General features: G+C 37.9%; 1 protein-coding gene across 1 annotated transcript in view; it reads left to right on the forward strand.

Moving 5' to 3' along the window:
- Positions 1–14,070, forward strand: part of Mgam (maltase-glucoamylase) — a 166,194-nt gene that overhangs the window by 110,411 nt on the left and 41,713 nt on the right. The window contains exons 48-58 of the mRNA XM_052173524.1: positions 1,795–1,947; positions 2,263–2,463; positions 4,367–4,521; positions 5,880–6,048; positions 6,274–6,370; positions 7,331–7,443; positions 8,597–8,722; positions 9,942–10,070; positions 10,324–10,434; positions 10,703–10,765; positions 13,628–13,762. Of these exons, the coding sequence (XP_052029484.1) occupies positions 1,795–1,947; positions 2,263–2,463; positions 4,367–4,521; positions 5,880–6,048; positions 6,274–6,370; positions 7,331–7,443; positions 8,597–8,722; positions 9,942–10,070; positions 10,324–10,434; positions 10,703–10,765; positions 13,628–13,762 (1,452 nt within the window). The remainder of the gene's footprint in view (positions 1–1,794; positions 1,948–2,262; positions 2,464–4,366; positions 4,522–5,879; positions 6,049–6,273; positions 6,371–7,330; positions 7,444–8,596; positions 8,723–9,941; positions 10,071–10,323; positions 10,435–10,702; positions 10,766–13,627; positions 13,763–14,070) is intronic.

The raw sequence follows: 14,070 nt of genomic DNA on the forward strand, positions 1-14,070 counted from the left end.
TGGCTCCTCATTGAAATAGAACTGCTAGATAAACAGTTCTTTGAGGATGTATTCAAATTTGGGGAAACTAGTCAACTGAAACTTTGGTCAAATGGCATATTGACTACATTTCACATTTTGTAATGACAATACATGAATAGGATAAATACAGTATAAAGTCACAAATAAAGGATTTTGTGCATCGTTGTGTCTATGGCTAAGTGTAAGACAGCTAAAGAATACATATGTGATTACATGCTTTGTATTTGATAGAAATTAAATCAGTTAACCTTATCAAAGTTAATTGTTATTGTTTGAATCTGGGTAGTGAGATACAATTCACATAACATGAAAATATGTGAATATTAATAAGGATTGTAAATCAGCATTTGCAAAATATCTGCTTTGGTCTTAATTGATGTCTAAAGCTTAGTAGAATAATTAAGACCAGTTTTATAGAGAAGGAATAGAATGCACATGACCTTTAAAGACAGAGTTTCATGGAGATGGAGAGCTCATTAGTCAGGTAATAACTCTTCGTGAGGTCCCAGTTTGATTTCAGTATCTATATGTTGGATTCCAAACATTTGTATCTATAGTTCTAGGGGATCAATGCCACATCTGACCTCCATATGTACTGCCCACATATAATGTAGAGACAAGCATGCAGGCACCCCCCCCCATTCACATACAATAAGTTTGAATCCATCAGGTTTATGTGACAAGAAGTCTGAGATGGTAAACAGATTGAAAGTTATTTTGTTGCCTACTGTAATTACAAGTTCAGTGGTGAAACATTGCTTGCATGGGTTCAGAGGTTGAACTTTCTCAGAATTTTGTTCTATGTTTTCTGGTGACTGGAAGTAGCTGCTTGGATCCAGTTACAAATACTATCGTTCTAGGAGAAAAGGAGAGGAAAACAAAGAAAAGAAAGGAAGAGAAGAGAAAAAGAAAAGAGAGAAAGGATAGAAAAGAGTAAGGCAGGGGACAAGTTTAGGGGAAGGTCCTTCTCTCAAGACTGAGTCCCTTGCTCAGCAAATTTACTTTTTTGGCAAGGGCAATCCTACCATCATTAAAAATCTCGGTTTTTAATTGGTAGAATCTGTGACTTAACCTTAAATACTGAGAAAGAAGAACAGATTTTATGCAGAGAAGATAGATAGTAATGTGTTTTAGAAAGGACCTTGTTTTCCTGGAGAGCTTTTGTCTTTGTAATGCATTCTGTTGAGCAATCAGAACAACATCAAAGGACTTATAGTCTTACATCATCAGTCTGTAATTTCATACTTGACATAGGATGTTGGAAATGGACATTTATGTATCTTACTTCAAAATCTTACACTTAACGGGTTAACCTGAGATCAAGGAATCAAGGTATGTTGTGTATGATTCCAGAGAACACTGGACTTACAATTCAAGCCACTTTACTCATATAGCTCTATTTTCTAGAAATGCCACACCAAATGGATCATGTTTTGGGTAGGCTGTGAATACAACTTATTTCTTAAAAATTGAATAGTAGTCAAGTGGTCCATGGAGGGAAGGGAAAATGATTGATCATAACAGGTTGTCTTTGGTCTATCTCTTTCAATAATGAAATGTAGGAGTTATTGATAAAATAGTTGAAATTTCCTTTCAAAATGACTACTCACTAAGCACATATTCCCTTGTGCCCTCATATCCTGTAGTATGTTGTTTAAAATATTAAAAGCAGGGCATGAGGATAGACTAAGAACAACATTTATATTTAGTTTTCATAAAAATATTCAGGTCTTACCAGGCTTTTATACTGAGGATGAATTTTCATTCTTTCAGGTTGCCACCATCACAAATATCAATCTCACACTGGGAAAAGCATATACAGTTGAGTGGGACATCTTCACAAGGGACGAGGAAAGGATAGATTGCTATCCAGATGAGCATGGTGCTTCTGAAGAAAACTGCACTGCCCGTGGCTGCATCTGGGAGGTAACTATGCTGAAGATGCTCATGTAAACTGAAGACCCTTGAAATACAATCTACAATGTCTTATCACAGCTCTGTGCCCATAGGCTTGTTAAAATCCTCAGAAAGGCTCCATATAAACATTATTTAGGTTGAGGAGTTGGGTAAGATTGAAATGTATTTACTAGTATACTCTCTCTAGCAGAGCAGGAATTTAAATTCATGCTTATGCAAATGTTATAGATATGAACAAATGTACACATGGATTTCTCTCCAGATAATTTGTCTCTTTGATAACTTCATATCCCTGCTGATCTAGGAATCTGATTTTCTTTCCAGGTATCCAACACTCCTGGGGTCCCTCATTGCTACATTGCTAATGAGCTGTACTCAGTCAGCAATGTTCAGTATGATGCAAATGGGGCCACAGCTGTCATCTCCTTGAAGAGTTCTACTCACAGAAATGCCTTCCCGTCATCACCATTGAATCAACTCCAACTGAAAGTGACCTACCACAAGAACGAAATGCTGCAGTTTAAGGTAAACACAGAGTATGCTATGAGGTGTGGCCTTGGCCTTTGCAGTTCCTGTTTTCTTTGTTACTTTCTGTCATATAATTCTGAACAAAATGTTTCATTTTCATAGCAAAATACTGTAGATTATCATCTTGATAATTATATTGATTAGATGACCAATGAAATAGAGAGACCTCTCCTAATTTCAAACTGAGAAAGTAACTGCATCTAAGGAAAAGTCTTGTGAGAGAACATATGGAGAGGAAGTAGATGAGGCTAATAGGAAGGTCAGTGAGTTATGGCTCAGTTCATTCTGGAAAAGAAAGGGGATGGGAAACAGTGGATGTGTTTGAAACCTTGAGATCATCTCGCACACTCCTATAGACTACAAGAGGAAGATGGCCAAGGAATTACTACCTTGTTGCTAAGTTGCATGCATCTATGGTTGGTAGTGATGTTAACTGAAATGAGAAAACTGAGCAGATTTGTGGTTGACAATAAAAGAGGAGGAGTATGAATTTGAATATAGTAATTGGAGACATCTTTGAAATACTCATGAAAGTGATTGCTTTTCCTTTCATGGTTTAAATAAACCAAGGGAGTAGGGATTGACTAGCTATCATGTTGTTGTTCCTTTTTAAATTGTGAGCTGCTCCTAGACATGGATTTGTCTTCCACCATGGTGGCATTGGAATCCCCAGCATGCTTGTATATCATGAGGTGTCAAATGCTGCTGGGAGAGTATAAGTCATTGATCAAGGCAGAGAGCCCTCACCTAAAGGAGCCCTCAGAACTTGAGTGCCATCAGGGCTTGAGCTCTGTGTCTGCTACTGTGATTTGCTGTATGTATTTGTCCTCATCAGAATGAAGTTGATTGGGTGTGCAAACTTAAGCCTTTCCCACTATTCATTTAGTGGTACAGTAGTTCTGCCCATAATGCTTATGTCTTTCTGAGCCCGTGTTAACACTCTGAATTTTTGCTTTTGTTGTTCTTTTACCAGAACTCTTTGCTCTCATTTTTGTACTTGTTTTCCTGCTGCAAAGTTTTTAAGATACATCCTAAATTTCTTCCACCATGATATTCACCTTTGTGTCCTCCAAGCATTTCTTTCTCTGTAATCACTAAGTCTGTTTACAGGGTTTATGTTAGCTCATATCCCTCAGGTATGCTGAGTTCTTCTTTCCGAATTACAGTGATTCCTGTTCTTTTCATGCCAATAACCTTGGCGTATTCAATTCCTATCCATACTATTTACTATTATACCATCAATAGAAATTTTACCATTAATTACTCAGCTTATAGTAAAATTTCAGTATATTTTGATCCTAAACATTAATCTGTTTTAAGTCCATTATTTTTCATACTCATATATTTGAACACTCACATATAAAATATATACCATATGCTATGAATTCAACATCAATTTTAGAATGAATTATAACTACATTGTTGAAATGGATGAAATGTTCTAAAGCCCATAATAATGATACCTGACCCAGATCATGTTATTAAATTGGTGATTGTACTCAGTAAATTGATTGAACTCTGGATTGTAAAGTTACAAAGGACAAAATATACAAGATCCAGTCTCTGTCAAACATGCTAAGAATATACTAAATTATTCATCTAGATTGCTATGCTTGTATAAAGTGTTGTTTTGAGATGACAGATAACAGTGAATTTTTATACTATTAATGCCATGCTTTGAGACATATTTATGTTATGCAGTGATCAGATCAGTATACTTAGGCTATCTGGTGTTTCAGTCCTCTAATATTTTGTGAGGCAGGAATTAAAAATCTTCCTATGACATTTTGAATTGTATGGTACAATATTGTTAATTAATTTCACTGCCAGCAAGCTAGGAAAGCATCATAATATATTGCCATATGCTTGTCTTTACATAAAATAATTTTGTCTGGCTTAGATCTATGATCCTAGCCACAGTCGATACGAAGTCCCAGTCCCACTGAACATCCCCAGTTCTCCATTGAGCACCCCTGAAGGCCGTTTGTATGATGTCCTCATCAACGACAATCCATTTGGGATTCAAGTTCGGCGAAAGAGTACAGGCACTGTCATGTAAGTGGATCCTGGTCTGAGTCTGTGTTACTGCTCTTCTAAATATTCCTTACCAGCTCCATCATCCTTAAAGACCAAGCTTCATACTGCCTATGTTCACATCCATGATATATTAGTTACTTTTCATGACTGTGATCAAACAACACAACACAACACAACACAAAACAAAACAAGCATGACCAAGAGAACCTACAACAGTTTATTTGAGTTCATGGTGTCAGAGAGTTAGATTTTATGATGGTGAAGTTGAGGCAGGAAGACATGGCAGCAGAAAAGTTGAGAGTTAACATCTTGAACTGTGAACAGAAAAGAGAGAGCAAACAAGGAATGGTATGAGACTTGAACTCCTAGAGCTTGTCTCCAGAAACATACTTCCTCCAGTTAGACAGATTTCCCAGTAGTCCACAAATAGTGACTCACTGGGGACCAAGTATTACATTACCTGAAATAATGATAGGGGATATGTCATTCTAACTACCACACATAAGGAAATGTGTTCTGCTCTTAGAGAAAATCTTTAATACTCTAAGAGTGACTGCTGACATAGTTACAAGTTTGCAGGTATCCACTGAACATGTGTTTTCTCAATTCCTTTTATGCATTAGATGCTGTTCTGGATATTGTGTTTGTAGACATATTTATTTTTTATGCTATTTCTTTTAAAATTTAAATTCTTCCATGAAGAGGAATTTGATACCATGACAAATTTTTTTTGCTAGGAAAATAAGGGAAATCACATTCTATGCTGGTTCAGAAGCTGTGATCTGAGGTTGTCTGTTTGAGAAAGAGGTGACATGTGAAATAAAACCTATATTAGATATCCCACAGAGAGTTCCTGAAAAAGAAAAATTTGTGACAGAATATGTCATGAGATGGAGGGAATTTATCAATTATTATAGAGAGATCTCACTGAGGTAACTAAGAATGAAGGAGAGAGAGGAAACCTGGATGCTAGTGGGCTTTAGACCTGGAACATCCCTGGAATCTGCATGGGAGGCTCTCATGAGGAGTGAGTAGAAGGAGAATTAGACTGTGAGGTGGTGTGAAGTGCTCATATCCTAGGCATGGATACATGTAGAAAGTGAAGAGTTAGGGGTCAGGTGAGGAAGGCATGGGAAATTTCATGTTGGAGTGCGATAAAGTCACCGTGTTTGTTCCTGTAGACAATGCTAAAGGTACATGATGATACAGTGTAGAAGAAAAAGTAGGTGCTACCGAGACAGTTAGCAGGCTCAATTGTGGTTATTTTGATCTATGAGACTTGCATGTTTTATTTGGAAGGGACTATAGTACTTATGGGTGATCTTATTGTTATTAATATTATTTCTTTTTTGCAAATATTCCTTTCCCTTTTGCAGCTGGGACTCTCAGCTCCTTGGCTTCACCTTCAATGACATGTTCATCCGCATCTCCACCCGCCTGCCTTCCACATACATCTATGGCTTTGGGGAAACTGAGCACACAACCTTCAAGATAGACATGAACTGGCACACGTGGGGCATGTTCTCCAGGGATGAGCCCCCAGGGGTGAGTGTAGTCCATGTTCTGTCCCGTCCATTCACCCTTCCTGTCTAGTGCTTCTTTACAGATGTCTGTTGATTATTCCCTTCGATTTTTAGATAAATGGACATATTTTTCTTCCTCTGTTCTTACCAGAAAAAGCTGATTCAAATTAGAAATCAAATTTCTGTGGAGTTTCTTTCTCATGACCACAGTTGTCTAACATAATTTTTTTCCCATTATGACTCTCAGTACAAGAAGAATTCCTACGGCGTCCACCCTTACTACATGGGTCTGGAGGAGGATGGCAATGCCCATGGAGTCCTCCTGATGAACAGCAATGCCATGGGTAGGATGACGCCTGTGTCTCTTATTGTGTGACAATCATTTCTCAGTTTCTTTAGTATGTATCTGATTTAGCTGTCGAAAGACCAGATTAGTCTTTGTGCTATCGGTTTTCCTTCTTATTGACTTTTTATATATAATTAATTTAATGGTAATTTGTTGAACTTTTAATTTTCAATGCTGTTGTAGTAAATATTTAATATTAATGAGGGGATTCCACCCCAGCTTATATCCTTTGGTTCCCAATTAAAGACAAAAGTTTTTTTATTTATAATTCCATATATAAAAATTATATTTAATAATATTTATATTAATACATATATTTCCCATATATAAATACAATTTTATACTTATAATTCTTTAATCAATACTAAAGCTGAGCAAACATCAACCTTCCTTGGCTATTTTGTCTACTTTCCTCCCAATAACCCTGAGATATAACTTGTCAGATAAAACCCTGTGCCACTTTACTCCGACTGGCCAGTCCCCATGGTCAGTTCTCATAATCTTTTACCCCATGGTGCCCTCTCCTCTCTTCACTTTCTCTCTTTCCTATTGTGGTCTCTGCCTCAGACCCAAAGCCTAGGAACCAAAACAATGCCTACCCTCTTCTGTCCATCTATAGACAGACTGTAGGTTCCTTTATTCAACCAATAGTTTTAAACTAAGGAGCAAGATTACATCGCATCACTGGTATATGTGAGGCTCTCCTTATCCTTAGTGGAAGCCAGAACTTGGGGGCCAGTATGTAGCATTACAATACATAGCAAAAGACCAAACCTCAATGCAATGCAGCTAGTGAAAGCTTTCATTTAACTTCTTTAATGTAGTATCGACCTACTTCAGAATATCTGCAGTCCATATGTCATGATATTATGATATGTTAGAGAGAAGGTGGTTATTCCAAGGTCAATGCTCTCAACATACAGGATTTCAGCACGATGTCATTGTCTTGTGTTTCCAGATGTGACATTCCAGCCTATGCCTGCCCTGACATACCGAACCACAGGGGGCATTCTAGACTTCTATGTGTTCTTGGGCCCAACTCCAGAGATTGTCACTCAGCAATACACAGAGGTAGGAAGAAATTTATTCATGAAATATGTTTGTGTGTGTGTATATAGACCCTCACAATGTATTCCAACCCTGCTACACAGGATTGCCATATAATGTGACTACCTGAATTTATTCATATGCTACCTCAATTTATTGCTTTTTCTCAGAGAAAGATATAATATGGAATCAGGTATATTCCTATAAATATTAAATTCTGCTTCCTCTACTTATTGCAGAGTAGAGAATATTTGTGGTAACTTGTTGTGGGTATAGTATGAAGCTATGATAGTGTGATGGATTCATGCTGTGGTAGTGGTGATTTGATGTGTGATAAGAGGTGGTGGTATTAAAGGTAGTGGTAATATTATTGGTAGGTGATTGTGAGGATTGTGACTGTTACGGTGATGATGGTTGGGAGGTAAATAGGACATCCAGGAATGAAAGTGGTTGTGGCAGAGTAGTTATTGAGTGGAATGTAATAATTAGGTACATGTTATTGGTGGCAGTGCTAGATGTGATGATAGTTTTGGTAGTAATGGTGTTGGTGATAATGATTATCTCTTTGATAGCAATGAGAGTTATGATAGCAAAGATTACATCCTGACATTGTCACGAAGGTTATAGTCTGATGATAGAGATGATGACTGTATTGGTGGTGGTTGTGTGAGTCATGGCCATGGGGAATAATAACATTTTTAGTTACAATATCTACAAACATGTATGAAATATCTACTAATCTATTTTTAATGCACATGGAAGTATCCCATGCATACTGTTACTTAGTCTAAATAGATCCTATTATTAGCTCTTATTTACAGGTAAAGGAACAAGCATAGAAATCTCACATACCTATCCAAGGTTACACAATCAGCAAGACTTAGAGACTACATACTAAGTTAGCTATTTTCCTGTGTTATGCTTTTAATACCTAGTGTATATATATATATATATATATATATAATATGAATAAAATCAGTTTTTTTCATAATTCCTTAAAAGTGTCCTCTGAGAAGTTTTCTGTAGTATATCCAGGGAGGTCTGACCTGCCCCCTGCCCCAATATGTTCTCTCTGGATTTGAATTTGCCATCTAAATTTGGGTAAAATATTCTGACTTCATTTCCAATTTTCATCCAGATCCTCCTCTAAAGTTCTAACATTCTGTCTGTTTTCTAGTTGATTGGTCGCCCTGTGATGGTACCTTACTGGTCCCTGGGATTCCAGCTGTGTCGCTATGGATATGAGAATGACACTGAGATCTCCGACTTGTATGATGAGATGGTGGCTAAGAAGATCCCCTATGTACGTGCATCTGTTAGGGATTTGTTTATCTGGTTCAAGTGTGGTTTTAAGGCGACACACTGTGCTTTCTCATGTCATTTCACACTGAGCCTAGATCTTCCACAGTGATTCAGAGGAGACCATTATCGTCATAGCACTAGTGGCTCAGACTAACCATGAGAAGTTAAGACTGGCTCGTGGGTGCTGTCTCATGTATCAGGCTTTCCTCTGCATCTTTTAAAGGCATGACTTCAAGATATTTAAGTATATTGTCCTTACTGACATGATAATAAAATGCTGCTCGAATTCTAGTTTTGTTTTACTAAGGACGCTATTCCAAACCTAGTGAGCTCATTCCATACAAGGTTTCTTTCTTGGGTCCAGAACAGCACAGTGCTCCCTGAGCTCAGAGCTTCTCATTTGTTCCTGGATGGAAAGCTGTATTGAGTGTGCAATGGAATCCCATACAGAATCAATCTCATTCACTTCAAAACCAGAGGTCCAATCATCAGAAATCATCTTGTGCTTCTCTTGTATTTATTGTTCACTATTGTATCAGTGCAACATACCTCCTGTAATTGAGTGGTTCTCAAACAGTTGTGTTGTATCCCTTTGGGGGTTGAAGGACCATTTCATGGGGTCATCCTGTACCTTTAAAAACACAGATATTTGCATTATGAATTACAACAGAAGCAAAATTACAGTTGGGAACTAACAACAAAAATAATTTTATGTTTGTGGGTCACCACACCATGAAGAACTGTATTAAAGGGTCACAGCATTAGGAAGGTTGAGAACAACTCTTGTAATAGAACATCTCAGTCAGAGTTCTGCATTTGTTCTTCTCCAACACTGGTCCTTCCACAGTGATGACTGTTTTGTTTTAATTCTTTTATAGTAGACTTATGATTCATAGGCCTGGATATTTGATGTTATTTTGTATTAAATACTGCTGATTTCAAGACACAACAATGGAGAAAGTCAAAGGATTTTTTTCTACAGCAGTAATATTTGGTTTTTATAACAGTCCTAAAGATAGACATTAATACGTATCTTGCATTTTTTGTTGATATTGAAATGAATTTTCTTTGTTTCTGAGTGTAATTTTGAAAAATGAGTGACTATCTCAAGATGTCAAGCTATAATTTGTCATAGATTGTAATATCCAGACATAAGCAGTGCTCACTGCTGGAGTCTGGACTGGCTCCACAATCAGCCACTCTTTCTTGTGTCATTCCAGGATGTGCAGTACTCTGACATTGACTACATGGAGAGGCAGCTGAACTTCAAGCTCAGCCCCAACTTCTCTGGACTTCCAGACCTGATCAAGCGCATGAAGGCTGATGGGATGCGTGTCATCCTCATTCTGGTTAGTCCTTGTGTGACTGTGTTGCCTGTGAATGGGGCAATGGATGGATGGGGTTTTTACAGGGATCACCTTATACTGTATGTCTATCCACATAGTTAGTAGAGAAATGAGATATGAAAAGTATACTTACTGCATTTACAGAAAGCCTATCACTCAGAAAAAGCTGAGATCCTCTCTCAAAAATTCTACTTATTGTCCTTTTTTTTTTGGTACTTACATAAGTTTTCCCACCTGCATTGTGCTCTGATTGCAGGACCCAGCCATTTCTGGCAATGAGACAGAGCCCTATCCTGCCTTCACTAGGGGTTTGGAGAATGACGTCTTCATCAGATATCCCAATAATGGAGACATTGTCTGGGGAAAGGTATGAGTCAGGTGTTGACTCCTTATCCTGGGCTAGGCACCCTGTTAGTGTGTTTTTAAATATGTTTTTACTGCTTCCTATTGTTCTCTGGGTTTCTGTTATTCATTTTAAAATCAATCTTTGTTGATTATTGTTAATAGTTAAGGGACTTATAGAATCCACTTTTGCTTGGGTCAGTCTTTCATAACCAAAGGGCTAGCCTTTAGTTTCCAAGAAATTCAGAGTATGAGAGATGGGATATTTCTCTTGATCATTTTTCTCCCCACAGGTTTGGCCTGATTACCCTAATATTTATGTGAACTCCTCTATGGACTGGGACAATCAAGTGGAGGTAAAAGGCCCTTGTTTATATTGAACCCATTAGCATTTCTTGAAAGAGGCAGCAAGGATACTAGAATTTCCATAAGTGACAATGGATATGGCTTGGAAATACACAGAGAGGATGTGTCATCTTTTCTGATATTTGTTTTCTGATAATCTTACATATATACTCTGTTTCTAAATCATGTTTTACTTCCTACTGGGATATCAGTATTATTGTTATTTAGATTTCATGCTCAAAAAGCTTAGGTTACATATCATAGCACAATTGTAATCTCAAATACAAACATGTCGGAATCCAGAGGCTCATAGACTTTCAACTGGATGATTCCTCTAAGAATGATGTTTTTCTCTGAATTAAGTTGTGTTTTGGTTCTTTAGGTATCCCTTTTAGGTAGGGTGTGCAGTCTTTCTATTTAGTGTTTGACTATTTTACTGCATGCCTTATGACTGCAGACAGTCTTTTACTGCCTCATGATTTGAAATCCCATGTGCTTTTGCATCCTCCGTCATGGCTTTTCCCTCGCCACTGTTGGCTCGTGGTATACATTGCTCTCTACTGGGATTAGATGTTTTACTTTATGATGGTTCTAAGTATCACAAGCTTCACGAACTGCAGTTTTTCACAATCATCAGCCAGCACTTGTGGTTTAGAAGCATTTAGGTCTATTTACCCAGTTCAGAAATGCAGGTCATTTCTGTTTTGTAAATTGTGGTTATGTCTGTGCTCAGTGTTCTAAGAGTAGGAAATGGCTCTGTGGAGAGCCAGTGACATGTCTGCATGCCTTCCTTTTCTCTCCAAAAGAGAGGACTCTGTAGACAGGGATTACATCAAGGCATGAGAATCCTTTACATCTTTCCTAGTGCAGCTGGGAAGATAGAGAGAAGGCCTCATTATTAGGACACCTATTTCAGGGTCATGCGATGAAGTAGCTGATCTTTATGTAGCCAAAGAACAGTGCAACCCATGGCGTTTAGAAACTAACATTCAAGAATTAATTAGATAAATATATTTACTGAACTATTCACAAGCATGGCCATTATGAGATCAAGCATTAGACATTTAGAGGACCATTACTGAGAGCCCTATCTTAGTCAGGGTTTCTATTTTTGCACGAATATCATGACCAAGAAGCTAATTCGAGAGTAAAGGATTTATTCAGCTTATCTACTTTGCTGTTCATCACCAAAGGAAATCAGGGCCGGGACTCAAGCAGGTCAGGAAGCAAGAGCTGATGCAGAGGCCATGGAGGGATGGTACTTACTGGCTTGCTTCCCCTGGCTTGCTCAGCTTGTTCTCTTATAGATTCCAGGACTACCAGCCCAGGGATGGTATTATTCACAAGGGGCCCTCTGCCCTTGGTCACTAATTGAGAAAATGCCCCACAGCTAGATCTCATGGAGGCATTTCTCCAGCTGAATCTCCTTTCTATGTGTTAACTCTAGCCTGTGTCAAGTTGACACAGAAAACCAGCTAGTACTAACCCTTTGGGGATTTTTTTTTTTAATGTCAAATTCTAACCAGTGTTCTGGTATAGAGGAGAAAAACCGTAGTTACTAAAATTGAACTGGCAGAAATTGTGCCCAATATTCATGCCTTATATAGTGGAATTCCTTTTTAGAACAGGTATTCCTTTTTTTTGAAAGCCCATGTTTCTGGCTTAATATAAGCTGGATCTCTGTTTCTGGGGTAAGGTTTTCTTTGTAAGGGGCTTCATGAGTTTTATTTCTACTTTTATATTTAAAAGAAGTTCTATTATTCCTATATACTGCCCTTATGATTCTTTGTGCCTGTCCTGTGAAGCAGCAATGCATGCTGGACCATTTCTGATCTGTTCTTCATGTTCTCTTGGCCTTCCTCTGAGCATATAGGTTCTTCCTTAATAGACTGTTTGCTGGTTTGTGTAAGCACCGTGTAGAGACTCAGCCAAGTCTTCCTGCTATTCTCTTCCATGCCATTCTTTTGCTTGTTGATGCTTGCAGTTCTGTGAAGGACCCTGAGAGGATGTTTGTTGAGGCACAGCAACTGAAATGTCTGAGAACAAACAGCAGGGGGGAGCATATAGATTTCTGTGGCTAATTTCTCTTGCTGGGGGGCACAAATCCACAAGCAGGCAGAGCTTTAATGCTTATCTATTGTTTTTTCTAATTCTGTTAAACACGGTAGAGAATGTGAAGATAAACTTGTAAATGTAAGACAATGTCTTTGCTCCTAAAGTCTGTAAAACGCAGTTAAGGAGTGATACATTGAAACCACTTTCCATATATGTGTTAAACACTGTTTTCATGATTTGTGGGAAAAGAAAGAGAAACTAAAACGGAAGCCTTAAGTCCTCCCAGCGTAGGTTACATAAAAGTGAAGGCTTCCTCTGATTTGGAAATCATAGCAGAGAGCCATAGTAACTGGTGCAAAATCACAATGTGCAAACTTTTCTCAACTTCTTTCCCAGTGGGAAGGTTTCCTGGTATAAACCTGATACCCATCACCCGACCCCTGACATTTAGCTAAAGCCTCACTGGACTTTGACCTTATCTTATCAGTCCTTAAGAAATGGTGGGCAATTGGGATAGGAGGTATACAGCAAGAGTTAGTGTGTAGAGGGTGTTGAACTCCTCCAGTCCTGTAAGATACAAGGGGAAATTCACTGGATATTTCTCACATTCTAGGTAGAAGATATTTTATTCTTCCTTTTGTGTGTTCCACATGTTTTTGTAAGATAAAAGTGCTCTAAATTTGTGCTGTAGATTTGCTTGTACTATCATTTTCCACCTCCATGTAGTATGAGACTGAATGAGCCCTGTTCATATTAAGCATATTTTGCTGCCTACTGTAATTATTCATGACAAATAACCAAATATTGTTATTTTACAGGAATACCGAGCTTACGTGGCCTTCCCAGACTTTTTCCGTAATTCAACTGCCATGTGGTGGAAGAAGGAGATTGAAGAACTCTACAGGAACCCGCAAGATCCAGCTAAGAGCCTGAAGTTTGATGGCCTGTGGATTGTAAGTGCGTGTGTGTGAGTGCTCACTTGTATGAAGTATAGGAGAGTTGTGTCTATATGTTTATTTTTTTAAAGATTTAAGAAATCTTTTTAAGTTTTCTTATAGGATTTTTTAAAAGATTTACTATTTATCTCATTTGTATGTGTATTTTGCCTATATGTATGCGTATATTCCTTGTATGTACTATTTTGCTTATATGTAATATACATGTATACATACCTTATGTGCATGCTTAGTGCCTGTGAAGTTTTCATATCTCAAACAGCGCCTGAAGTTTTAGATGGTTGTGAGCCGTCATGTTGATACTG

The sequence above is a fragment of the Apodemus sylvaticus genome, chromosome 2 (assembly GCF_947179515.1).
Source record: "Apodemus sylvaticus chromosome 2, mApoSyl1.1, whole genome shotgun sequence".
Classification (NCBI taxonomy): Eukaryota; Metazoa; Chordata; class Mammalia; order Rodentia; family Muridae; genus Apodemus; species Apodemus sylvaticus.